The sequence below is a fragment of the Lepidothrix coronata genome, unplaced genomic scaffold (genome assembly GCF_001604755.1).
Source record: "Lepidothrix coronata isolate B3197 unplaced genomic scaffold, Lepidothrix_coronata-1.0 Scaffold120, whole genome shotgun sequence".
NCBI lineage: Eukaryota > Metazoa > Chordata > Aves > Passeriformes > Pipridae > Lepidothrix > Lepidothrix coronata.
In genome coordinates this window covers 2,793,896-2,821,157 of record NW_016690300.1, presented here as the reverse complement: position 1 = coordinate 2,821,157, position 27,262 = coordinate 2,793,896, and the positions used below count along the sequence as shown (strand labels likewise).

General features: G+C 39.8%; 1 protein-coding gene across 6 annotated transcripts in view; it reads left to right on the top strand.

Moving 5' to 3' along the window:
- LOC108502547 (paired box protein Pax-3) overlaps positions 1-18,816 on the top strand; it is a 75,815-nt gene extending 56,999 nt beyond the window's left edge. For 3 of the 6 annotated variants that reach the window (XM_017825582.1, XM_017825584.1, XM_017825581.1), the window contains exons 6-9: positions 4,483-4,648; positions 5,727-5,941; positions 16,628-16,874; positions 17,394-18,816. In XM_017825582.1, coding sequence (XP_017681071.1) covers positions 4,483-4,648; positions 5,727-5,941; positions 16,628-16,874; positions 17,394-17,428 — 663 coding nt within the window. In that variant the 3' untranslated portion in view covers positions 17,429-18,816. Of the gene's footprint in view, positions 1-4,482; positions 4,649-5,726; positions 5,942-16,627; positions 16,982-17,393 lie in introns of those variants that run through there. The other 3 variants (XM_017825579.1, XM_017825580.1, XM_017825578.1) reach the window with 1 other exon arrangement.
- Positions 18,817-27,262: the final 8,446 nt, after the last annotated feature.

Genomic DNA, 27,262 nt, shown 5'->3' with positions numbered 1-27,262 from the left:
GTTAACAATACATCAGTCTTTTGACTTTGTGTGTTTCTGGCACTCGTGCTTGCAATGGTCAGGACTGTGTATAACAAAATATCCACGGATTTTCTGCAACATTCACATCTTGAATGTTTTGCCCTGTTGAATCAGAGATCTTTTTGCCTTAAAAGCACATAGAGCACTCTGTGTTTATGATCAGACTGTCGAAATGTCAAGGCTAATTACACTAGTGTGTTCCCAAGTGAATAAATGCGTCTTTTAAAGAATATCCTGTTGAGATCAACAAAATAAGATGTTGGCATGATCACTTCAGATCTAAATATTAGGAAATAGTGATGGGAGAAACTTATTAGTTCACCTTATCCATTCTACATTGGCGTAAAATGCTTCTTTTTATGTTCTACTACAGAGGAATTTCTTTTTTGGTCAGTCTAGTTCCGGGCACTAGGAAAAACTGGAGCCTCCAGTACTTAAAGGGCTATTTTTTTTTTTCCTTTTGTTCTAAATTTCATTCTCTCCAGTTCTGTTTTTGAGATGTAAATTTTGGCCAGACTCTGGGGTACAATTTTGTTTCCAGATCATCTGGGTTATTTACATTCCAGCTTTGAAAGTGACATAGGAACTGTGGAGCCCAAGCCTCACTTCAATGAATGTAACTTGGCTTCTGTGCAGACTTAGGTTTTTGGATGCTTGGATCCCTCAGCCAAGTCATGTTTCCTCTGTCCATGTCTGCATTTGCACAGCACCAAGCGCAATATTCACCTAATCTAGAGCTCCTGCACGTTACACCAGCATGAGCAGATTGTGTTCCTTCAGACTGCTTGTGTAGGACCGCTGCATTTTGAGTCTCAAAACTGCAGTAGCTTGCTTAGCCACTGCTTTTGCTTCCATGGGGAATTTCAGTGTAGTCCTGGTGATTTGATCATGCAGACCTAGGATTGGTCTGCCTGCCACTGAGATCCACACTGTTGCTGGTGAAGGCAACACACAAAATACATTAGTTTGTCAGGTGAAGTAGTTGTAGATAGTTTAGAGTTGTTTTTCTGTTGTGTTCACTGCAGGGTGGCACTTTATCACAGAATGACACTTGTGATCTTCTCCAGGGGCTGCACTGTATTCTGAGCATCCCTGAATCCAGGTGATGGTTGTGTCCCTCTCAGAGGGGAGGCTGTAGGAGAGCAGAAACATCCTATGGGGACCTGCTAGACTTGAAAAGGCCACTCACAAGATGAGGATTTCTTCATGTTAGTGGAAGCTGAAATCTGCTGCACATAAGGGGGCACTGTGTTTAAATCACATTGGAAATGTACAAACAAAAGAAAATATTTCCCCAGGTGCTTACAATATGTTTCTAAGCAAACACATTGGCTTGTGGTGACTAGATTTATTTTTAAGTCTTGGCTTGATATTAGCAAATTTTTCAAGATTTCTTTAATTAGTGATAGTAGTGCACAAGGATTTTTCATGTGAGGATTTAAAAAATAAAAGAAATCTGGACTCTTGAAAATGAATCAAGGCTGTAGTCCAAGTGAAATACTATGATTAAAAAAATAATTTCGGTTAACATAGCATGTCTTAATATGCTATGCTAACATTGCTTCTGAATAAAGCTTGAGATCTGACTAATTCCCATAAAATTTACAAAAAATGTAAGTAAAATACTTAGACTTGAGTTATTCAGGTTTGAGTTGTTTAATTTTGAGTAACTTGTTCTTGATTCGATTTCTTGTTTGTTTTTATTTTCTTATGTGACTCTGCCATCCTGTAGTGATGAGCGTGTGTGATATTAGTGGCAGTTAGACTTACTCTGCAGTGGAGTGACAGTGTTTAGAGCCAACAAGCCTGGAGCTGTGACAGTGCCAGTGGCATGTGACATGGGTGCCAGTCAAGTAGCACATCCCAGTTCACGTAGCCTGGTTTCTGCACAGCCCAGGCAGGTTTCTGCACCCCTGCAGAGTCCCACTTATATTACTGGGGCTCCAGGTGGCAACAAAGCTGTGCACCAGGATGTTCATTGTGTGACTGCTGCAGACCTTTTGATACCATTGAGTGTGTCCCTTTCAGGGATGTCTAATACATAGCTGCAGTTCTGGAAAAAAATGCAAGTCTGTAAAATGAGCCAAAATCTGCCTGTAATTAAAAGCACAAAACCTGGCATTAGTGCAAATCGCTCTCTACTGCATTAACATTTGGGATCTGACTCATTTTAATAAAGATCTGGAGCTTAAAGGAAAATGCTTATCTGTAGAGGAAACAAAATCTTGTTACTTCATTTTTCTTGGTGAAATCCATTCATGTAATGTAGTTCAGTCAGTGTTCTCAAAGTGTTTAGAGGTCATCAGATAACCTTCTTGACCTGAAGAAGGGAGAGTGTTAAGGAAAAAGCTGCAGTTAATGACCTGGGTAGGCTAATTACAACGTGCATTTGCTGTTCCCTCCTTACTCTTTGACCTCCATTATCCTTCCTAAGTGTTCTTTGGCTCTTTAGCAAATCCTCTTTCTTGCTCTCCAGTGTGTCTTGTCCTCTTTTCCTTCCCAATATGGTTGTTTTCAAAAGATGCTGCTGCAGAAGTGTGAGACTGGTGTGCTTTGGGGGACAAAGGGAGGTGGAAGCAGTCTGTGAGGAGTAAATAAGAAATTTAGACTTACGTGTCAGTGAAGGAAGTAAAAGGTAAGAAGAAAACTTAAAAAGGGTATAGATGTCTATAGGATGAGAAATAAAAAAATATTGCTGAATCTAGACACTCCCTCAACTATTGCTCATCATAGGTTTCATCTCCACCCTGGTGACTTGTCCCTGCCAGCTGCTTTCAGAAATGGCTCATGTGGAGGCAGAGGGGAGTTAGTATGTATGGTAAAAAAACAAGAGAGGGATTTGTGAGGTAGAACAGAGGCTCAGTCTAGCCCTCTGTCCTAAATCTTAAACCAGAGTGGGAGTGTATAATTGAGGAGTAGTTGTGGCCAAAGGAGAAGGCAGCTGTATGAGCCGAGCATCTCATTCTGAAAAGAGTATGAAGCCAAAACAAACTAGGTGGTGACAGATGGCCTACGTCAGAAACCAGATGGCCCAGTGAGTCCCACCACTCCTGTTATGAAACAGAAAGCAGAGAAGCCCACAGTGTAGTTCAAACTGTTTTTATACTCTTATGTGAGGGCCCACTCATGGTTTGTAAATGATGCTACACCTAGAATTCCAGTCTGTGATGGCTGATTCATAAGCCAGCATGGGCTACTTGCAGGAAGGGTGACAGAGCCCCAGTTTTTACAAATACATCAATATGTGGCTCATTAGCTCACTTGCCTCAGTGGCTTTCAGACCAGGCTGCCTTACAGACTGTGCAGAGCTACCTTGTAAGGTGCTAACACTCAGTTAAGGTCTTATCTAATCGATAGTATCCATGGATGATCATTGCAGCTGCTTCAGGGTGTAGGATTATGAGCAACTGTCTGCTTGTTTACAAATGTGTATAGTTTCTGTTATCTTAAACAACCTTTCTTTTCTGTGGTCATCCAACTCATGGACCTGAGCTCTGTAATCAAGAAGTTGCTCTGAAACTGCAGCAGGGCAATGTGCCTGCAGGCTGGTCCAGGCACCCCTGCAGTGACTCGTTGCCCTTCCAACTTGTGGCAGTTTAATCGCTGTAATATCAGTATTAACCTATGTGTTTTGCAGCTCTATTATTATGTCTACATTTGTGAAGTCTCATGTGTGCAAGTCTTGCCTCTTCCTTTCTTGGAGGGAATAAGAGCCATCCAAGACTTGGAAAACTTAAAACGAACTGAGAATGGCATGAAGAAAAGCAGATTTATAGTTAAAATGTTGCACTAATCCAAACCCCATCTGGTTGGTATGCTGTCCTGGGAACAGATTTCAAAGTGGTTCTGAAATGCTAATCTAGTGCTGAAGTTCTGACCTACTGTTGCAAGTTTATTAAGAGATGTTTTGTACATATGTGAATACATGAAAACTTGCTGGGAGGGATTTGTGTGTTTTGTACATGGGGCTTGTATTTTTCTAATTAAAAGCTTAAAGTTCTGTTGGCGATTAGGACAATATAGTATCCCAATATATAAGTACATGCACCTTCTAATAGTGCATTAAGTGCTGCCACTAACTTGTCAGCAAATTAAAGATGATACAGACTAAATAGCTTTGGCTGGCACTTAGATTAAATGGAGAGATGTTTCCCCTTTCTTATTAAATGTGGCACAGTAATGATAGTGATTGATGGCTATTAAAAGCACTAAAGCTTGAAAGAGCAGTCAGCTTTCTTCTCAGGAGAGGAAACTAGGGATCAGAATTCCCGTGTCCTGTCTGTTGAACCATGGAAGTGTGTGCCAAGGGCACCTTTCTTGTCTAGAAGCACTGAGTCTGGTGTGCACCTTGTGTATCTCTCATCTCAGACACTGAATGCATTTGAAATATGATGCCGTTATTTCTGATACAGCTGAATTAAATGTACAAAAATCAAATGTTGGTGTTTAAAACATTTGTAGGTCTGGTTTAGTAACCGTCGTGCCAGATGGAGGAAACAGGCAGGAGCCAATCAACTGATGGCTTTCAACCACCTGATCCCTGGAGGGTTTCCACCCAGTGCCATGCCAACTTTGCCAACGTACCAGCTCTCTGAGCCCTCTTACCAACCCACCTCCATACCGCAAGGTACAGTAGCCAACAGGTACTTGGTTAAAATAGTGTTACTGGGGGGTTTACCACGTTGATCCATTGTAGAAATATTTTCTAATGTGTCGGCTAATTCAGGGTCTGACTCAGGGAGAACCTTGCAAGCCTGCTTATTTTAAGCACGTAAGAACTCGTGTTTCTTTTGCTGCAAGAAAGGGCTGGTTCTACATGAAGGGTGCTAACTAGAGAAATAATCACCTCCTGTGTGGTAGGTGTGTAGCTTTGGTAAAGACATGCACACACACTCCTGCCCTTCTACTGTATTGGCCTCCTCTGCTGCCCAGAGCGCTGCAGAAGGAGGCAGGTGCACTTTAGATTCTTTGAGGCCTTCAACGGTGGTGCACTGGAAACTTCTGAATATTTATCTGATGGTGGAAAAAACAGCTATTCAGACCATTTTGTTTCACATCAGGCAATAGCAAGTCTCAGTATGGTAAAAATTTTCCTTTATGTTCTCAGAAATTCTGCGAACTTTGGCGGATTTGAGGGGTGAGGGAACAGAGCCTCAAACCTAGACTATGTTAGATTTTAGTATTAAAGAAAAACCTTACTGGTGAGATTTTATAAAATATGTTACTGTGTTTCCTCCTTGAGATTTGGATGCTAATTGTTGATGGATGTTCTAATTAAGGGAATTTTTCTAAGCCCAGGGCTTCTCCCATGCATTGCTAGGCTGCTACAAAACACGGCAGAATTTCTGTGCTGTGACCTGGAGGGGAAAACCTGTTGTTAGTCTTCTAAGGAAATAAATATTTTCCTTTATTTATATATATCTATATATCTATAAAATATTGCTGACCAATATGTGCCCACTAAGAGTGTCCCCCAAGGTCTGAAAACTACATGTGTCTGTTGTTATGATGTTTACAGTCTGCTTAAGAATTTTTGTGTGATCTTACAAGCCATTTAAATATCTAGCAATATTAAAGATTTACCTTTCTACTTAACCAGTATTTAGATGCAGGTTCTGATGCAATTCTGTTGAGCTTCACATAATGAACTTATTATGGCAGAAATAAAGGAGTGAAACATATCGACACGCTTCTTTTGCTTCTAGCTGTGTCTGATCCAAGCAGTACCGTCCATAGACCTCAGCCTCTCCCTCCAAGCACTGTACACCAAAGCAGCCTCCCTTCGAATCCAGAGAGCAGCTCTGCCTATTGCCTACCCAGCACCAGGCATGGATTTTCCAGCTATACAGACAGCTTTGTGCCTCCGTCCGGGCCCTCAAATCCCATGAACCCTGCCATTGGCAATGGCCTCTCACCTCAGGTCAGTCCTGTGTTTTCAGACAGAGGATTTGCTGTATACCAGAACCAAAGAGTCTATTCCCTCAGGCCACAGTATAATGAATTGCCAAATTTAAACCATAATGTATTCTTTATATAAGCCACATGATTTCAGTTTGCTAGTTTCCTTCTTTTTTTTTTTTTTTTTTTTAATTTTTTTCCTCCTACTGGCTGAATCAAGAGTCATAGTTTATATTTAATTTCAACTGATTTATAATGGAATCATGCAGACTTCACTTTTGCATTCAGTGGTCAACCATTTGTAATGTACTGTTCTTCTCCTGAAGATAGATCTTGTAGCTTTTCCGTGAATAAAATATCACTTTAAGATAACCTCATCAAGATTTTGCCGACTGGTACAGGAAAATTACAGGCAAGTTGTACGAGGAGAGTTCCAAGGACTGAGCACTGAGATGAGTGTGCATTGAGATGAGTTATAATCAAGTTAAAAATACATAAATTAGGAGTATTACTGCTGTTTGGCAACATATAAATGCATGAATACCATAATTGTTTTTCTAATTTGCGTGAGCTCTTTTAAGGAAATCATGTTAATAAATTGCTTTGATAATTGAGTGTCAAAAGGTTGGTTAAATTTTCCTACACATGTCATCTGTCTGAAGCCAACATTATTAGTTAAAGTTTAAATAGATGGTAGTTTATTTTATTAGCTAGAGCTTTGCCCAGGTGCTTGGAAAGAGATGTCCACTAAATTCTGAAGATTCACAAAGAGGATGCAATCTATAATTACAATCAGAAATCTCTTCAGGGCTGAAAGTGAGAGTTTTAACAGCTTTATCTGCTTTTTACCCTTTTTTCCTCTCAGTGGTTAGAAAAACAGAGAGAAGCTCAGAATGACACAAATGAAAAGTGAAAAGACAATTATACTCAATTACACACTAATCACTGACTATCACCACTGCCTAAGCAGGGAGAGGGCATTCTAATAGGCAGAAAATGAGATTTTAATGGCACAAAGGGTGGCCAAAATAACGACTCATATCTTTGCCTCCTTCGTTTTCCTCAACTTGTGGTTTGCATCTCGGGAGTACAGTTCCTGGTTCCTGTGCAACGGTGATAACTCTGTGCAGCTGAAAAGTTCAAAGGCACTGGAGTTGAAAAGAATGAATAACAAAGGCAATGAAATAAACATTTTTACCCAAAGGCAAAAGTTCATAAACCCTTTTTTGTAACGGTAAATGTAATTAAGATTCACAGATTCCTATAGCATAGAGTGGGGTACAAAACTTTATGGCTTGAAACCTCAGGAAAAAAATACCAACAGAAAAACAAACGGATGTACTTCCAACAAGACTTGGATAGATTTCCTTTGAAAGAATTCTGATTTCTAAATGCAATCTCCATCAAAATACATGACATTATATTAGTTGCCTTATTTATTTATTTATTTATTTTTAGTGACTAATTTCACAGTGTGCAAGGCTTCTACATTTTTGACATAATTATCTATCTGGGATTCTATGTTAATCCATCAAAAGTGTTTGTTAGTGTCAGTTGAAATGTATGTTGGTTCTGGCTATGGAAAATGTGATCTTTTATTTTTCCTTTCACAAAGCTTTTATTGTCTGTGACCCAGAAGGAGAGCACAACAGTAAAGAAATCTTGTGATGGCTGGGCAGAATGGGACAAAAAAGTGAGGCCAGGTTTCCTCCCCCCAAAATCTTGCTGATTTGAGGTTTGATATAATCAAGGGAGATCCTGGAGAAGATTAAATTACTTTAATCAGTTCTGTGCTTCCTTACACCCAGCCTTGTCTTTACACTATGAAACTTCTGTTGTTTTGGCTTTTTTTTCCCTCTTTAAGCTTTTGAAATCTTTTTCTAACCCAATGTTTAGAGCTCCTGGCCGTGTCCAGCAACTCTACCAACAGGTTTAGGAAGACACTGATCCCTCTAAAGCTGACATCATGCATTTGGCACTCAATGCATAGAGGAGATAACTTGCATCCGTTTAGATTTTGAACAACAACTTGGCAACTGAATGATTACCTTCACCAGCTGATAAAGCTCTTCCCATTAAACAAACAAACAAATAAAAATCCAAGCCCTAAATCCATGTGGTGTTACCAACAGCTCCTTTAAGTCAGTTTTGGTGCCTAAACAATGAGTTGAGACATGTATAAAATGTAGAGCTTTATAAAGTGGCATACCCAGACTTCGTGTTTATATAAGGGAGTGATACAGCCACAAACATATAAATCACGTGTGGGGCTGTAGCAAAACAGGAAAGTCTCAAAGACCAGAGGAACCTCAGCTGTTGGTCACGTAGATTGCAATGTTAGTGTGTGAAACATCCCTTGGCTGTGGGGTGTGTCACATGTCACTCTCCACCCTTCCTCAGGGCTCTTCCCACAGCCTCCCGGGTGCTACCCGAGAGGACGAGGTAGCAGTGGATGGAAAGTCGAAAGCCAGCTCTGTGTTGGGGGTTTCATGAAGAGGAGAAGCAGGAGTTATCCTGCTGAGTGGGCACGTTGCAGTGCCCTGCCAGTGTGCATGGAATTTAGATGAGGAAGAAAGAGGGTCTTTTTATTAGCCAGTGGATTTTTGACCACAATAAATCTGGGTGTGTGAGCAATTAACATAATGTTTCCACCCATCCATGTGTCTCTTGCTGGCACATGCTCTGGACAAACTGTGTGTAAAGCTTAATTTATGGTGACTTTAGGGGGGGTGGAGAGGGGAGCTTTGTCTGAAGCCCAGATAATCTTTTGTGATTTAAGAAAACCCACCCTTAGAATGTGCGGAACAAAATCTAATACTAAGATTCACAGGATCATATTCTTAGTATATTTAAGCTTCTTTCTCCCCTTTGACATCAATTTATTGCAAATGAGGTCTGACACACAGAACTCTGGGGAAACCTTATTTTCCATGTAGGATGTTCCATTCTAACTTTTTTCTTGAATATGATGGACAAATATGTTATTTAAGGCAAACCCTGGGTGAAGGCACAGGACAGGGAGAGATGGCCAGGGTGCTGTGATTTTATTTTTATTGTGTTAGCCTTGAATTTGGAGGTTAGAGGGCATGGTATGTCTTGGTCAGTTTTAGGAAGCATAATGCTACATATAACATACTTGTCTTGCAAGCTGGGTATTAAAATGTTGTTGCTCTCATTTAAAAAAAAAATAAGAGAAAAAAAAGAGTTCCACCTTCTTAATTTTTGGCATTTTTTAACATCAAGACAAGATCTGCAGGTATCTTCCAGATGACTAATTATTCTCCTTGTTCATCTGGTTTATTCATTGTTACCTGGATGCAGTGAGAGAATCTCTGTCTTGCAGACCTATGAAGTGTTGACTTTTGCAGGAAAAAGGCAGGGATTAATGTCCTGGGGAGCTGATAGCCTGGAGTGTCCTTGTTTGTATTTCATGAAAAAGCAACTCAACTGCAAGCATGCCATCTCAGCCAGAGTTCTTTAAAAATAGCATCAGAACAGAGATTATTAGTGTGTAATATATGTAAATTGCATATTTTTATGTTTTCTATGCCTATTATGCAGCTTCTTGCCTCTCGTGCATACGTTTATGGGAATATTGTATTTCCTTTTCAAATTAGGTTTCAGTTGCTCAGTGCACTTTCTTTCAGCAAATATTTGTTCACTCAAAATTTTGAGTGGGTAGCATATCTATGCACTAATATATGAGTACAGCACCTGGGCGTGCTTCTGAGTTGGCTTGTCCCTTTGTGATCCCAGTGTCAGGGGCCACGGCCGGCTCTTCGATCCGGCTGCAGAAACACTTGTCTCGCACCTGCAGGTGTATGGTCACAGCAAACAGCAGACTGTTTTTAAGACAGGATATCAATATTTTGAACTGCTTCATTTAAGATAAGGGAAAAGGCTTTTCCGGTGTACACGGGCATCCCCTGACCTTGTCATGTGCTTTTTATTAGTGTGGAAGCAGCAGAGTTTGCCCTACACCAGATCAGGCAGTTTGCTGGTTTGGAGAGTGCTGTAGCTGTTTTGGGCTGCTGTGGATTCAGGTGGAGCAACAATACTTCGCTCAGGTTCCTGCCCACGAGGCCATGTGCTTTCTATGTTTAACCTGTAGGACATTTAACTTGTAGGTTACTCAGGCTTAAACAGTACTGCAGTGTTAAGGTTTTACTGGAAAAAGAAGTGTGTGCTACCTGTCTCCTGCTAGGCATGTTTTTTTCCTCCTTGTCCTGTAGAAAAACTTCTCATATTTACTTTTTCCTCTTCTGTGCCTTCTCCCACTGTAATTGAATCAAACCTGTAGCTTTAAAGGCTGCAGTTTAAAACTGGGAAATGGATTGAATGTTGAAGGGGCTGTGTAGAAGATCATAACAGGCTTTAACAAAGTTTTCAGTTCTCGTGCCATTACTTGGTGCTCAGGAATAATCTTAATAAGAAAATTCCAAACTTTTCCATGAACAGTAGTAAAGATGCAAGCTCTTTCAAGTTTTCTTTCTTCTACTGTCAAAACATTTCACTGCCTGAGTTTAAGAATTACCCTGTAACTCCTTTTGGTGAGATAGATCTTAGGCAATGGGCTTCCCTTAAGTCTTTGAGAGCACTTGGTTTTCATTAACCTGAAGTATGGAACTGATGGCAGCTGTCGAATCAGTTAGATATGTTCATATTGTCTTGTTAACTCTGTTTTTAAGGGAGACACATGAACCAGGGGCGAAAAACCTTCATTACCTCATTAAGAGGGATGAGAAGGAGGGAAAAAAAGCAGCTATTAATTTTTCCTATGCCTTTTGTTGGATTACTGCTGTATTGGTTGCCCACAGAAACATTTCACTTGGATTCAAGTCCCACAGCAGTGAGAAGCTCATGATCTTTGTCACAATGCACTTGGCTTTGAGAGATCTTTGCTTAATGACCCAAGAACATGAGACAGGTCAGGGATTTCTTTGTGAGGAAGAAAGTAAATTCACATGATATAATTTTCATGAACACGAGTTTGTTGTTCTTTTTTTTTTTTTAATTAAAAAACAAAAGCCCAGCCAATGGGGTTGATTATTTTTGTTTCTGTGAGTACAAATAGATGATATTCAACAGTTTTGTAACTGTTATCATGCAAAATAACATTTTTATTTGTTTTGTAAGTATTCTAATATGTAAAATATTGAAAATATACATTTACAAATAACATAATGTATTATTAAATATATTAATATAGCAGCAACAATAAACAGGTGATTGCACATTTTTGAATGTCCACATTAACTTCTCTCTTTTAGTTTGTTTGGCTTTCAGACAAATCCATGTAGTTGTGGATGGAAGGTGTGTAAGAGCTGGGCTGGTGTTCATAATGTCCAGAATCCTTCTTTTGTGTTTCAGGTTTGGTAGAAGGTGGGAGAAGGAGAGTTCACAGACAGAGAGCAATCTAATCTCAAATTTAGGCTTGTTATGGATTGTTTTAAGTAATATTTCCAGAGCTGAGCATTTAAATTCATGACCCTACAATCTCAGAGACTGTCTGAAAAAGCTGTGAAATGTTTAATTTTATATATATACTTATATATTCATATAGATTATTCATATAAATTATATGTTCATCTCTGATCTTTCTTTTGTCTTTTGAGTCATCTTTGGATGCTTTTCATACAACCAGAAGCTCAAGAATTAACTGATCTTACAATTATTTGGTAATGTTATCAGGTTCCATGTCTCTATGATCTAGCACCTAAAAAAAGACATGAGTTTCATGTGATAACGTTGTGAACATCAATAATCTTGTGTAGATAAAAATATAATTCATGAAAGAGCAAGTTATCCTCTTAATTATCCTAAATATACACCAGTGCAACTTCTCTAATTTCAGTGTAGGTGATATCTGGTGGTGTGAAATCAGTATGAGGTCTCATTTGGTATGAGGATACAGAAGGTCAGATCATCAATGTTCAAAATCAGTGCATTTGCTCCTGTTTTCATCAACCAAGGATGTGGTTACCAACACTTACCATTTGACACAAAAACGCTTTCTGTCAGGTTTCTTATATTCAGCAGAAATATTCATATACATAAAATGAATCAGCAACATCATTCTAGGATCCTACAGGTATACATCCATGTCCCTAATTAATTGTAATTAATCCTCTAAAATCTCTCTTTGTAATGCATTATAACAATCCTTTTTGTATTCTTTCTTGTGCAATATTTTGTTTTTTGAGAGATTTCTCTACAGTGAAAAGAGTTAACAGCAGGTCATGCCATTCATCTCGGGAGGAGTTTGAAATTTTCAGTGTTAGTGATGAATGAGGGTATCTGACCCACATCTGTTTTACATTAGAATGGAACATTGCCCTGACATCGTTAGGAGCATTTGTCAAGATTCCCTGGACAGAGCTTCTGTAAATTACATGCTGCAAATGTGTCAGGGTCAGATAAGAGGATATCATTAACTGTGCTAAAGTTTACTCATGATTCTGTCACTTCAACTTAATATGTTAACTGCCAACCATTTTCCTTGAGTTGTTTCATTAAATCTTTCATTCACGGGAGGGGAAAAAAATGTATCACTGTACCCAAAAAATATTGCACATGTTCTTTTCTCATAAATCATATTAATTGCAGACATGGTCACAAAGCATATTAAACGCAGGCATCCGTAAATGAATTAAAACATATGAGAATTTTATTGTGCCTATGGTAGGTCCTACATCCTAAAACACCAACCGTGTTAACAGACATAAAGTTTCTTTTAAAAGGAATAAGCTTTTTCTCAGTTTATTGGTCTTTATTTTGGTGATAATATTTTCTAATACCTGATAATGGACCACACATTTTGTACGTGGCCTTTAAGGCTTTCATCACTTACAATCCATAAAGAGCAATTATCTTCAGCTGGTGATTCTGTGCTAACTCCACCAGCAAGGGATTTGTCCTAAGGAATATTTTGGATTGTTTCAGATGTGGTCTCAAAACTTTTGGAGTTTGATTGTTGCAGTCCACTGTGTTTCATTTACTTATTCCTAATTTCTCCTTTGTTTTCTAATAAAATATGGTGATTTTATCAATTGCATATACTGTATTTTGCTGTATAAGTGCAAAGGCTGTGCCTTAAATTCCTGCGTGTGTTTTGCAAAAAATTATATCCTGACTGTTTTTTTTTATTTATAGTTGTTCTATTATAAAATAATTGAATAGTTATTGCATCATTTAATTATAGGTGTCAGATTAGCCCCTGGGGCTGATATCCATATCAGTGAGGCTGACAATTACTACTTCAACTTTTCCAAAATCATTCAGAAGGAAGTACATCTTTTCCAGTAATATGGATGACATAGAGAGTGAATAAATATATTTTATGTCTTAGTTATTATGAAACAATCAGGTCTGTTTACTTCTTTAGAACTGTACTGCTTCATATCCACGGAACATCTGAGTTGCAAAATCTAGGTCTTTGTGTGTTTCCTGTGCACTGCCAAGCTGAGGGTGCTGAGGATCTTGCAGACATGGCCTATTAATGGATTTCTAATTGATTAGGTGAAAGTCAGCCATGCCCTTCCTGTAACTCCTTGTATGGGTGATAAGGTCATGGCACATACCTACAAAAGACTTCTGCCCTGAGGCTACTTCCCTTAGAGCTTTCAAAACAGACATGACCAAAAATCTAATTATTTAGATACTAATCAACTGCAGGATGATTCTGAAGGCCTCTGAAGAAGATATTTTTGAGAAGACAGTTACCGTTTGAGCTTGTTTTCTCCACCTCAAAGACAGAGAGCTCTGTCAGTTCTGCTCTAGTGTATCTACTAGGTGCATATCCACTTAGCAAGATTATGCCTAAAGACTTGTATTATTATCTAATTAATCTAAAAATTTTAAAGTAAATCTCACAAAAAGCTAATTTTAGTTTGTCAAAGGAGATAAATCTCTACCCAAATATAGATGCTACTCAAGTTTGAGAGGCATTTGAGACCATGTCTGGATGCAGGTTTAAATTTCAAGGCTAATCTCAAATTTTAAAATAGCTTCCAATCCCAAAAGTTTAGAGCTCACTGTTTTCTGCTGGTAAAGTCAAAATAATTTTGTCTGGGGCTCTATTCTATCAAAAACATTAAAGTGAAAAAAAACTTTAGTTAAAATATGCAGTTGGTAATATAGCTGTTTGCCAACTCAGCAATCAGTCCTGAAAGTCCTGGCAGAGACAGGGTGTGATGTGAATGCTCAGGCAGGGAGAAGTGTCACTGGGGTTCCAGTAGGGCTGTGAGAGTGATGTGAGCACAACCCCTTCTCTCTGCTCTTGAACTTGGAACAGAACGTGGCACAGTCTGCAAATATTGGTATCACACTGGAGCTGTGCAGGGATGGAAAGGGTTGTGCACTTACTTCAGATTTCTGATAAACCCCTGTGTGTTTTAAACTGTAGTCAAAACCATGATACTCCTGCCAACATAAATATTTTCCAAAGTAGTAATTTTCAATGTAAATGTTGAAGTTAAGCCATGTTTTTTGTAGATCTTTCTCTTCTTTTAACTCTACCAGTGATAATTTCAAAGGACAAGGATTAATATAACCTAAATGAATGTAGGTTCTAATACTGTGTCCTGCTGATGCAATGGCAGGTCATTAAGCACGCTAGATTTTCAGACCATATAAATTTCCAAAGTTATAAGAAAAAGATTTGCAATTTCTGAAACAGAAATACTTGCTAAAATAATCTTTAGTAATTTTAATAGTCTTCAGAAACCAACTTTTGGAAGAAAAAGTTGAGAGCCCAGTTATTTCACCTTTTAGGGAATTTTGGGACAAAATGCTGTGCAGGTTGCTGGGCAGATAACATGATTTTTCAGACTGTGGTGACTCCAGAGTTGTTTTTTTATTATTAACCTCAAGTTTTTTAGCAGGTTTTCTGCACTGGAAAGACTCAATGAATGAAGTAGAAACTATCTTGCAGCCTGAATATAAATTCTTATTTTTTTTAACTTAAAAAAGATTTCAGTATCTGAATGAACTCTGCATGTGTTTTGAAACTTCTTTTTCACAAACTGAAGCATTCAACAGACACCATCAGTTAAACTCATGTTTTCCTGCTTAGTGAAACAGAAGTGAACATTTCAGTGCTGTATGTAGTAACTGAACTTCTTTCTCAGGCTTTTTTTTTTGGGTGAGATGTCTTGGGTACATCTAATGCAAAGATATTTTTTGTTCTTGATGCAGATATCTGGGTGTCTCTTTTTGAAGTGCTCTGCTTGTACCTCTTGCTCTTTTCCTAATCAGACATTCAAAACCTGGATAGGTCTTCCTTCCTACTTAAACCACTATCCCTGGATCTTGTTTCACTTATTTATTAAAAAAACAAACAAAATTTGGAGCTGGGACCACAAGCTCCCTGCAGTAATAATCTCTTTTAGTTTGAGATGGAAAATGAAGTACAATTTAGGGAGGAGCATCAGAGCTTTAGGAACCAGATAAGTTGTTATGAGGTTTAATTTATTCTTCACAAAATAGACTTCAATTTAAATAATTTCTCTTCAGTTTATGGTAAGAAGTGCTGTGAAGCCAACTGATCATCAAATAGCAGGTCAGATAATTGTGATGCCTTTTTGGAGCGCGAATAGGCTGTAAATTATCAGAACATGCAGTTCTGGCAAAAGCTGTACATCAGCCATCCGTTATAGGCTGCAGACTGTTTGTCAGGCTTTGAACTGCAATTTATTCCAGCAGAAGGAAGCAAATCTCTCAGCCACACTTATTTTCGAAGTGTGTTATAGAGATGTGCCAGGAAAGGAAATACCATCCTACAGTGTGAGGGACTTCTGTACAGCAAAAACTTATCACTGTAGTTTCTTCCTTCGCTTCTCTTTGAAAGTGCAGATGCTTTTTTCCCCTTTTTTTCTTTTTTTTTTTCTTTTTTGTTCTATTGGAAATCATAACCTAGAGGGCTGGACTTTTATAGGGACAAGCATGTATTTCTCAGTAACCTCTTTTCAAACTCATTTTGACTGTTGATTTCATAACTGCTACTGTAGAAACAGTTTATTAAGGGAGTCACAGTTGACTAGAAGCCAGTCTGGAATACCTGACCCTTTCTGTTGTGTCCTCTAACACAGAGGATGAAATTGATAACTGGTGCTATGACCAGCACTTTACTCTTTCACATTCTTTTCTTCACAGGGCATGAAGCAGCAGGAGGTGCTGCTGCTCTGCCCTTTTCCCAGCACCCAGAACATCATCAATATGTGGGGTTCCTTGTTGCTTCTGGTAGTGTTGCTGTGATCTGCTCCAAATTAACTTCATTGTAATGATTGCTGATTTTGGAGAAGAAAATCGTGTGGGCTTTTTCACATTTTTTTGTATGTTTGTTGATCATGCAGGACAGCACGGCTGAAAGCCACTACGTGCTTTTTGTTCTCTTACAGTTTAGTCCTCAAGGAATAAACATATGCAGAAATCCCAGCTGGGACTGGGATCAGGCACTCTAAAACTATAAAAATTTAAAATATTAATTTTCCTTATTTGCCATTGGTATCACCTTTTATTGCTTGTTACCCATCAGATTTTATTTTGGTGGATGATGCAACCGAGTTCTACTTCCTCTACTCAATGCACAGTTCAAGTATCAAGTCTACCTGGTTTAGGAAATCAAATTATAGGTTTGGGAACTTCTGTGGCTCTGTAAGCAACAAGGTTCATCTCATGTTTTAACCGTTTTTATTATTCTACATTTTAGGTAATGGGACTCTTGACTAACCATGGTGGTGTGCCTCACCAGCCCCAAACTGATTATGCCCTGTCCCCTTTAACCGGGGGCCTGGAGCCCACCACCACTGTCTCAGCCAGCTGCAGCCAGCGGCTGGATCACATGAAGAGCTTGGACAGCCTGCCTACATCCCAGTCCTACTGCCCGCCCACCTACAGCACCACGGGTTACAGCATGGACCCCGTCACGGGATACCAGTACGGACAGTACGGACAAAGTGAGTGTGGGGACACTGCGGCACCGCACCCGGTTACCAACGGGCTGCACTTTGTGTCTGTGGCCAAGAAAATTGGGAGCAGAGATCCTAAAGGCTGACGGCCGCTTCTCCCCAGAGCCGTGCAGAGTGCACTGGTGAGATAGCTGATTGTTCGAGCAAGATTTCTGCTGCATAATTATTTTCTTAAGTGATGTCAACAACATCTTGATGTTATTAATTGTTGAGACATGAAACCTGATTGCCATTAGGTAAAACATAAGGGTTGTCCAAAATGAAATAACCGCTGGCATTCCACTATTAGAAACACATGTTCTTAATGAGGTCAGCTCAAGAATCATTACAGTATATAGTCCCAGATACATAGAGTTTTGTCAAACTTGTCCTAGGAATAAAAATATTAGTCCCTTTCCTTTGATATATCAGTATTAAATATGACAATGTCAACCTGTAGTTGGCATGGCCCCATGCTGTGAGGTTGTCACTGCATGACTTAAAAAGCTTCTTTTGCTTTTTTTGCAGGTGCCTTTCATTATCTGAAGCCAGATATTGCATAAATGAACTGTCCACTTCAAGTTAAAGCTGGTCTTGTTTTCCGGTCTCACTCCAAGGCTTGGATAAGAGGGATCTTCTCAACACGCTGCAGCCTAAACTGGGGCAGTTCCATTGAGAGAAGCAGGCTTGTTATGTTCTCTCCAGTCATAGCTTTTAGTAGACTTTTGAAGGTTGGACAAAGCTATACAGAAGACAAAGGCCAAAAGCAATAATGAATAAATGTGACATGCTTCATTATGAGTGGGTATACAGAACAGAGCATATTGAACATCACTGCCTGGCAAACATTCCATTTTTTTGTTGCTGTTGAAATTAATGGACATTGATTGGGACAAATAGAACATTTTGAAACTAAACTTGGAGCGGCTGAGCTCTGCGTACTCTGACTCATCCGACATCCAGTGCTGACTTTAGTCTAACTTTAAAACTGCTCAGTTTCTGAAGCAAGGTCAGGAGGACCTCTTTCATTTTACACACTGGAAATTGTCATCAAGAGGAAACATCGCAGTCCGTAAGGAAGCTAGGATAAATGCAAAAGACTTCCAGAGCAACTTATTGGTTACCTTACCATGTTTCTGTAATCACATTGTCAATAAATGTCACTCATGAGTTTTGCTTTACCAAGAGATGAGATCTTGTGTAACATGACAAACAGATTTCACCTTTTTGTATGTGGAGTTTTCCCAGTCCGTTGTACCTTTTTGGTCAAACGTGGGAGGAAAAAAACCCACCAACAACGCGACTGATTTTTCACAACTGCCTAGCGATGTGCAATACTGTGTACCTCACACAAACTTTGGGATCATCCAAAGTCATAGAGAAGATAGAATCAGAACTATATTTTTGCAGGTACTTTTATTTTTGCAGTGCATAATTCCTGATGATAAAATACAGAGATGTTGCAGTCCTGCTGGATTACTGAAATCCAGCTTGCTAATCGTGATTTAAAGGTCATCTTCAGGAAACAATACGAAGAAATGATTACGTTTACATTTTTTTTAGTGATATACAGGACATAGACAGAGATGGGCCTGTATTTGACACATTTGTTTAAATTATACAGCGATATCCAATATAGAAAGTATAATTATAGGAACCAAGGTTTACAACAAGTTTGCATTGTGACATTTTAGAATGTCAATAAATTTGTGTTTTGTGATGTTGAGAGGAAGAGGACGATGGAAGGTGGGATTATTTATTTCTCTCTATTCTTGTAAAAAGAGGGAGGCAGAACACAAATACATTCCTTTTAGTGTTAAGGACTATGAAGTAGTGAGTTAGACTAGGTTCAGTACAGAGGTTAGTTCACACATTGGTCTTAAGGGTGATGGAAAAATGAAATATTATCTTTGTGTTGCAGCCTCTACAACAACACATGTTGTAAAAAAAACCACACAAAAAATAAAAGAAAAAAAAGAATACAAAAAACAAATGTCTTTCATGTAAAAAGTTCAGTAAATATTTACTATTTATAATGAATAAACATTATGAAGACTTGCAAAGCACTGATGATTTTGTCCTAAAATGTAGTATTGTGCTAAATACATCGATACATTTTAATCTGAATATCATGAAGAAATAAACTATGTTATCTTCAATGCAAACTGTATTCGTTATGTGTGTTGTGCACACATCCCAGGCTGCAGGAGCATTGGGCAGCCTCTGTGCCCAGGTGCTGCTAATGTACCACGTGGAACTGTGTGTGTGTGTTACTGAACTATGCATTTTTCAAGCGCTGTTGGTACTATAGTACATCTTCCTTATAAGAGGCCTTTTCTGTCCATTTAAAAAACAATAAAATAGGCTTAAACCAAGCACAAATAGGGCAACTCGATGGCTTCATACAATGCAGGAACTTTGTAATCAATTACGGGCAGTATCTGTCCTGAATTATATTTTTTTTCCTTAGAAACCTCAAGATTTTTTTACTAGGCTTGCACACAAGCTGATGGAAACATGGGGAAGGCCCTCCAAAATGAGTGGAGTGAGTCTTAGTGGCACATCAGTGTGCAAAGAAATTGTACTTCACCCGAGGCTTGGTGGACATTTAATTTCCTCACCATTTTGTAGGGGATGTAACCGCCTTGAATTTATTTCGTCTTTTATTTCTGTGTGCATTTTATTTTTATTTTTTATTTTTATTTTGTTCTTTTGATTCTAGCCCTCTTCCACTGGAAAAGGAAGGAATGTAGAAGACAACATTAAAAATACGCTGAAAAATGGGGAAAGGGGATTTCTTTTTTTTTCCTTCCAGTTTAGGTTTCTCTGATATACTTTTTAATTTCTGAGACTATCAAAATTTAAAAGACTCTTATTTATACCTATTCCCTGCTTTAAACTTCTAATTTTTCTGGGGTTTTTTCAATGTTTCTTCCCTTCCCTGGGGACTTGGCCTTTGGCATTTGTCTCCTGTCCTGGGCTTGCTACAAAGGCTAAGTAAACCTCTGTTTCACCACTTGCAATCCCTTTGCTGTAAAATGCAGAATAGAAGCCTGTTTGCACAGTTTGGAACTGGGTGATGTCTGTGAGTGTGAGAGCTCCTTCTCAGGAGAGGTTTACCCTTGGTACAGGAGAATTGCCAAGTGCCACCTTCACTGCCTGTCCTTTTCTGTTCCAACAGCTGTGGGGCTGGGACAGAGCTGTGATTTCTCCCCATCCCATCAATGCTACTGAGATGTTTTACTGACCTCAAGTTAAAGAACAGGAATTCTGGCTACTCCATCCTCTTTTCAACTTGCCTCTCCCAAGCACTTTCTTGTGTGAGATCCTAATGCAGAGCTGGAGAGCCTGGAAACAAGTCAGATAAGGAGAAAAGGCAGATGTGGGGGGATTGGAACTAAGTGATCTTTAAGGTACCTTCCAACCCAAACCATTCTGGTTCTATGAAAATCATCTGGGTCTCTCACAGCAAGCCATGCAAGCAGGGAACCAGGATGAGGTCTTGCCAGGGGAAGTGAGGAGCCTGGGGCAGAGGGGACTAAGCAGTTTCCAGATTTATGATGCGCTGTAGGAATCTTTGACAGAGCTATAGGGATTGCCTGGGGTACAGTTGATCCCTTCTTGTTATCACTGTCCAGCCTGAAGAGGTTCTTGGGAACAACGTGTGTTGTCTGGAACACAAGTCCTGAACACTTGGAAAGTCAAAGGGTAATGAGCCTGCCATGGATATTGCATTTGACAGAAATGCCATGCAATAGCTTGGAGGAATGTGCTCACAGCAATGGAGTCCAAAACCCAATCACTGCTGAGTGCAGAAAGGGCAGATTTCAGGGTCCCTCCTGTCTTTTTCTTTTTTGTGTGTGTGTGAGTGAGCATATTTTACAAGACGAAAATAAATAACAACAGCTGCTTATTCAGCTGTCTGCCATCTCATTGGAATAGGAAACTCTTGAGAGACAAGTTTTGATGCAAAAATATTTGTTTATTGTGGTACAAAGATGATTTTTAGTTTATTATTTTCTTTTAAATCTTCCTTTATCTACAAATAACCTCTACTCCTGTCACAATACCCAATATATGCATTTTGCCATATATTTACCTTGGTATGTGTTACTATTCCTTTATTCGAGCATTAATGAATGAGCTATGAAAAGAATAATTTTTAATGACACCTCTTATCCTTTTGTTTTCCCTGGATATTTCAGTGTTTCCCATTTAAACAAAACTTAGAAATAAACATTTTTTTCCCATAGTCACACGGGGTTTTCTAGTCAATATTGCCTAAAAGTCTCTCATCTCTACAAGTGACAAATGATGTTGATGTGTATCTTTCTGAACCACTTCGAAAGGCACAAAATGCCTATCTGAATCTACAAACCTTCACTAAAACCAGATGATTGTTAAACAGGGTCTATATCTTCAGAAATCCATTTCTGCATATATGTGATATTAAAGTTTTAATCCCTAGGTTAAGGTCTGTGCAAATTCAAGCTTTAAAAAGTCTGGCTACAGGTCTGTAACCTAGATCTCCAAATGTAAGGAGAAAATACAGTTACTTAATTTTGGAATTCCAAACCCCATCCGAAATTATCACCTGCTACTAATAATTTTTGTAGCAAGGATGTATTTGCATTTTCTCAGAATTATGGTAGACTATAATATGCAAATTATTTGTTATGTCTAAATTCTGTGATGTATTCTCATACATACATAAGAGAACTGCTGTTTACTTCTGATGTGTAAAGCACATTTTACTGTGCTGGTAACCATGAACTTTCTCAACATTTTCTATCCATCAAGTCTTCTACCCTAAAGTCTGTAAAGTGGATTACTAAAAGGTAGCTTTTAATAAAATAACAAAAAATTAATTTAAGGCAATATCAACGAGACAATCAAACCTTGAACAGCTTGAATTAATGAACTTCTTTGTATTGTTCACTTCAATGTTCTGCTGCTCACTTAACTGGAAGAAAACCTGCATCCTGATTAGAAGATCCCATTTTTCATTTCTTCTGGCTTTTCCAATGACATCTAGATATTGCCTAGGGCAACTGGAGAGTCATAGGGTTATTTAAAGAATCACATGAGTTGATTTGAATCTGTTCAAGATATTTGTCTATTGTAAAATAATAAAACTTGTAGTCTGCTCCTGTGGTCATTGTAGGTAACAGGCCATTTGATCTGTCAGATTTTCACTGCCTATTCTCTCCCAGCACTTCTGGGCAGCTCATCACAGGCTGAGAAGCTCTCATCAGTCACAGGGAGCAAAGTGCTGTAGCTAGATGGTTAGTCAGATTCAAAAACTTACAAACTATTTCTCATATAAGCAGGCTTCAAAATCAGTATGTGTACATGGTGCTGGTGCTTGGTTCTCTATCGCCGTTATGGTTCCCACAAGCAACACTTTGCAGTGTTCACACATATTTTAAATCTTTGTTTAATTCATTTACATTGCCTGAATAACCCAGAGTGCCTGTGGACACCTTGGGCACTGCAGCATTTTTATATGCACTGTTTATTATTCAGCTACTCAGGCAATGTCATGAAAAATCATAATAAAACTAGGAAGACACATCACATTTGACCTTTGCTGAATAATTTAATAAAGCCTGCTTGATACACAAATATGAAGGAGCAGTTACTGGTAAGAGCGGAACTATTGCTTCCTTGTCTGAGAATTGGAAACAGTTCAGAAGCTTTATTAACCTTTTGGTGTCTTCATCTTCAGCAAAGTTTGTCCCTTAGGCCATGACCAAATGTTAAGCTACTTGTTTCTTCCTGCACTCTCCTCCTTTCAGTGCTCACACAGGTATCTTTGCATATGCTGTACACAATTATGATTTCAATTCTTCTCACATCTCTGTACAATTTTACACGTTTTTTTCTCACAGACTCGGTTTCATTTACACAAGTATTTTTCTCCCCATATATATGCACTTATTCATAATGATCTCAAGTGTACATACCTGTAAAAATTTAGCTTTTTAAGAGTGGTTGTTACTTTTTAAGGGTGTTAAGTGTCCTCTGCACACTTAGCCCATAACATTTTATAGTTCAGCAATTCAGAGATGGACTAAATTTCTTTGGAGCCATGTTTGTGTGAGCGTCCCCATGGTCAGTACCAGAATAATTAACAAAGGGTACAAATCTCCCAAGGTTTTGAAATGCTCTTTTGGCCATGTTTAACCTGAGGAAGGGTCTATTGGGGCTGGTGATGGTGTGGCTTGCAGGGACCATCCGATCTTTCTCCATCATCTCCATCTAAAATCTCCAGGTGGTGGAAGACGTTCCCTTCCCTTTGTGTCATGGCTGCTCCCCATTGCCTCCCTTTCCCCTGTGGCTCTCCAATAAACTTGAGTCCTGCCACTCTGCAGGTTCCTGCCAGCCACACCTTTTTTTCCAGCATCTGGATCAGCTCAATAGAATTTCTCTCTTGCCTGCTCTTCCCAAGGACTCTGACCTTCCCACTGCCTTGGGCAGGGCAGTGCCAGCAGCACCTGCACCAACCACAGACATCCCAAAATGGCACATCACTGTTTTGCCTTGCTCTGAAACCTGAGGGAAACTTTGAACAATCAGGGTTGCCTGATTTCAGAAAGGGGATAATGAATGTGTGTTAAAAGGTAAGATGGAGTTCAGCTTTTCCTTTAGAGCCCAGAAGGGTTTCTGAGTGCAGCACAGAGTAGCTGTGGTGGGCATGGGTGGGCACAGGGGGCACAGGGGCCACTGTGGAGTACATGGGAAGCAGCCAAAACATGGCCCTCACCAGCTGTGACGACACAGCCCTGAGCAGAGCACAGCCACTGCTGGGAGCAGCTCCTGACCTGCTGGGACTGGGGAAGCTCAGGGGTGTGATGTGGGAGGGGGACAGCGCTCGACCAGGAGCTGTCAGTGGTGGGATGGGGCTCTGTGGTGTGTGAGCCATCTGGTCTCTCTGGTGCCAGGGTGTCCAGATGCCATGTGCTGTGGAAACAGCACGGCTTTTCCTGTGGGTGGAGAGACAGCAGGAACCATGCTAGGAATCCTCTGAGAAACCTGAAGGGGGGTTTCTGCTGAGGGTAAAGCCCAAATACGGTTTTCCACATGGGTGCTGCTGTCCCAGGAAAGGCACACAGTGGATGGGGAGGAGAGATGGTGCTGTGACCCCTCAGTATTACTAAAAGCACATTTTCCTCAGCAAGAGGTGGCTGAGGGGAGCAGCCAGGGCAGAGGCATTCCCACCCACAGCAGACATGGGTGCCTTTGAGCAGAGCTCAGTCTGTCCTTTGGGAATGATTGGGAGAAGCGTGTGCTGTTTCTGGTGCTCCATGCACCTCAGGTCCTGGTGCACGGAGCACTGTGTAAAATAAAATCCCCCTCCCTTTGCAGGAACTACTGAGACATGGCGGAGCTATGCCAGTGCTGCAGGGGGCCCAGGTGATCCACGTGTGAGCAGAACTAGGTGTGGTAGGGACCATATTGGCTTCTGGGTAACTGCACTTGCCAGACCAGACCTCTCCTGTGAACCTTTGCCTTAGGCTGGCTTTGGTTTCTGAGCATTTTGTTGGATCCGGTCTCGATTCAGAGATTGAGATGTGAGACTGAGATGTGCCAGTGCTGACACCTTACATCTGAGGTCTCTGCCAGTCCCACAGGTGATCTCCCAGGCCAGATCCTGACCCCAGGGGCAGTGGGAGGGTGCAGGACTGGCTTGCCTTGCCTTGGTGAGAGCCAACCACAGCAAAACCATCTGTGAGCCTCTGGAAAAGTAGTCAGTTTGGGTAAAATTACCCTGTAGACTTTGGTAAATTATTTCTGGGGTTTAGACATGCATCAAGTTTGGGGCAGAAATCTCTGCCTGCCTTCTTCTGTAATCCTTATTCATAAAGGTATACATAAATGCCATATATTTAAAACACCTGTGAGTAAGGAGTTTCTCCACACCCCAAAAGGGTGTTCTGCTATTGTGTCCAAAAAAATCTAAAGGAAAACATAATCTCTACGAGTGCGAATGGTATCACAAGCTCTCTTGACAAAAAGAGACTTGGAGTAGTTAGGGTTTTTTTATCTCTAAAGCTTAAATAAACCTTCCTAAAATGAATACACAAAGTAGATAAAGAGTTTGATCTTATATCCATGTCACTTACATCCAGTCACTTTCCCTTGATTTTTAGTCGAAATTTTAGGTATGTGAAGACCCAGAGATAACAAAGATGAGTGAACAAGGCAATTTTGATCCGTGAAAATACAGTTCTGTTGCTTCTATTCTGATCCTGCTCAAGTTCATCAGGAAAGATTAACTTTGGCAGCTTGTTCAGTGACTAAATCTTGATATTTTTGTGGCTTAATTCATAACATAACTGTAAGCTATTGCCCTGTGTTTATATTTCCCATCCATTTCTCACATTTCCAAAGCATACTGATATGTGATCCTGGCAATTTAGCTACCATAATTGGCATTTTTCTAGGGCCAAAAGGAAACAAATTCCTTATCCTCCATACTTCTTTAATTTCTGAAAAACAACAAGTAACATAGTTAATCCTCTTTTTTGATCTTTTCCCCCCCTTTGAGTTTTTCTTATGGTCTTTTCCTTTTAATCTTTTACTTTCTTTTTAATCTTCACTCATTGTCCCCCCGCATTTGAAGAGTTTCATGTACTTACATCTCTAAAAAGAATTGGACCACTTTATGGAAATAGCTCTTTAGGATCTTGTTCAAAGCATCATTATGTACTTTTAGGTTTTTGGGGGAGGTTGAAAAAAGGAGAGAAAAAACTTTAAAGCAGTGTTTGTTTGTGTAGCCTAACAGAATACTGATCTGTTCAACTAAATGCAGAAACAGTGGACGGAAATACCCCAAATTACAATAAACTCAGATTGCATTAGATGAGCAGGAGGATAAATAAGCATCTGCCTTTAATTGGGTGGGGTCATATCATCTAACTCCTGATGCAGGTGTGTTTGGGCAAGAGCATTTCAGGAGGGGCAAAGCAGAACAGCACAGGTGAGTTCAATGGTCTATCAGTGAGCAGCTCCTTCAAAGCAGGAGGGAATGAGCTTCCAACTGTGTCTGGAAGGCATAACACTTCCCAAGGTTGAGCAGGGGGCAGTTGAGGTCCCTCCATTTACCCAGAAATGATGCCTGGAGGCCTCTTTCAGTTTAGAGGCAGAAGACTTCATCTGCTGGTATGTGTGTTCCTTGGCTTATGGTTTTTTTGTACATGTGTATGCAAAGGCTTTAAACATTTTTTCTTGCAGCTGACAGTGTTAAGACTAGAAGTCTTCCTTTGTGTGTCGTCCTTTCTCAGGTGGAGATTGCTCTGTGAGCAGTCATGTGGAAACTGGTGAAATGTAGTATCTGTTGTGCTAATGGTGGTGCATTCTGGTCCTGAGTAGCCTCTGCTCTGGGGAGAGATGGGCATGTTACAGCATGCTTGGAAAGGAAGGTGTAGCACTGAGTTCAGTGGGCCAGGATTCTGGGTTTGTGAGCTACCTGAGGGGTGAAGCTCATGTGTTGACAAGCATGGCCCAGGGTTAACATGGTAATTTAGCTTCCAGGGTTAGGCTGATGTACTTCCCCCAGCCCCCCCCCATTCAGACAGTCAGATCCCCAAGTCTTGGTGTGCCTTTTGTTAAAAAACTGCTTAGACACGTGAAGCTGTCAGCTCACTGCATAGCATAATATGCAGTGTTAAATCCTCTTATTTCTAAGAAATAATGAGTGTACACTTCAAGAGTTGAGGTGCTGCAGCTGTGCTTTAAGAGGCGTGGTGAAGTGCAGGCACAGCTCTCCTTGTTCATAGCATACCCAAAACTGTCACTGGGAATTCACTGGAGTGATTTTTGTCACTTGTTTCTCAGTTGTGGTGTCCTAGCCCTCGCTGCCCCTGCCCCCCCTCCATTTTGTTTTGTTTTGCCAATATTGAAAAGGCCCAGAAACTTAGCTAACAGAGGTCATGTGTTTTCTCAAACAGGCAAGAAATTTACAGGATTAGCATGTGTCCAACCTAATTTGTGTGGAATCACATGCTTCTTTTACTGAAGCAAATTCTTTAAAAAACAAACAAACAGTAAGAGTTTACAGAGTTCTGGAAAAGTCGCAGAACCTAGATGAAAATCTTTTTCCAGTTACATGAATATAAATTGGGCATAGGTCCCCTGAAGATTTTATACTAGTTTAATGCATGTATTTTATTTGTGGTTAAACTGCTGATAAAGCTTTTCTTCTCTTTCCTCAAAATGATATTAAGTCCCCCGAATCTGTTCTCCTTTACCCACAAGAATAGGTGAATAAGATCTCTCCCATAACTTGGCCCCAACCAAGAACAGGATTTGGTATTGCTCTTTATGGGATTTTTTTTTTTTAAGGCTGATTTTAAAACAAATAGTTAAAACGTGGAGCTGAACATTTCTTCTAG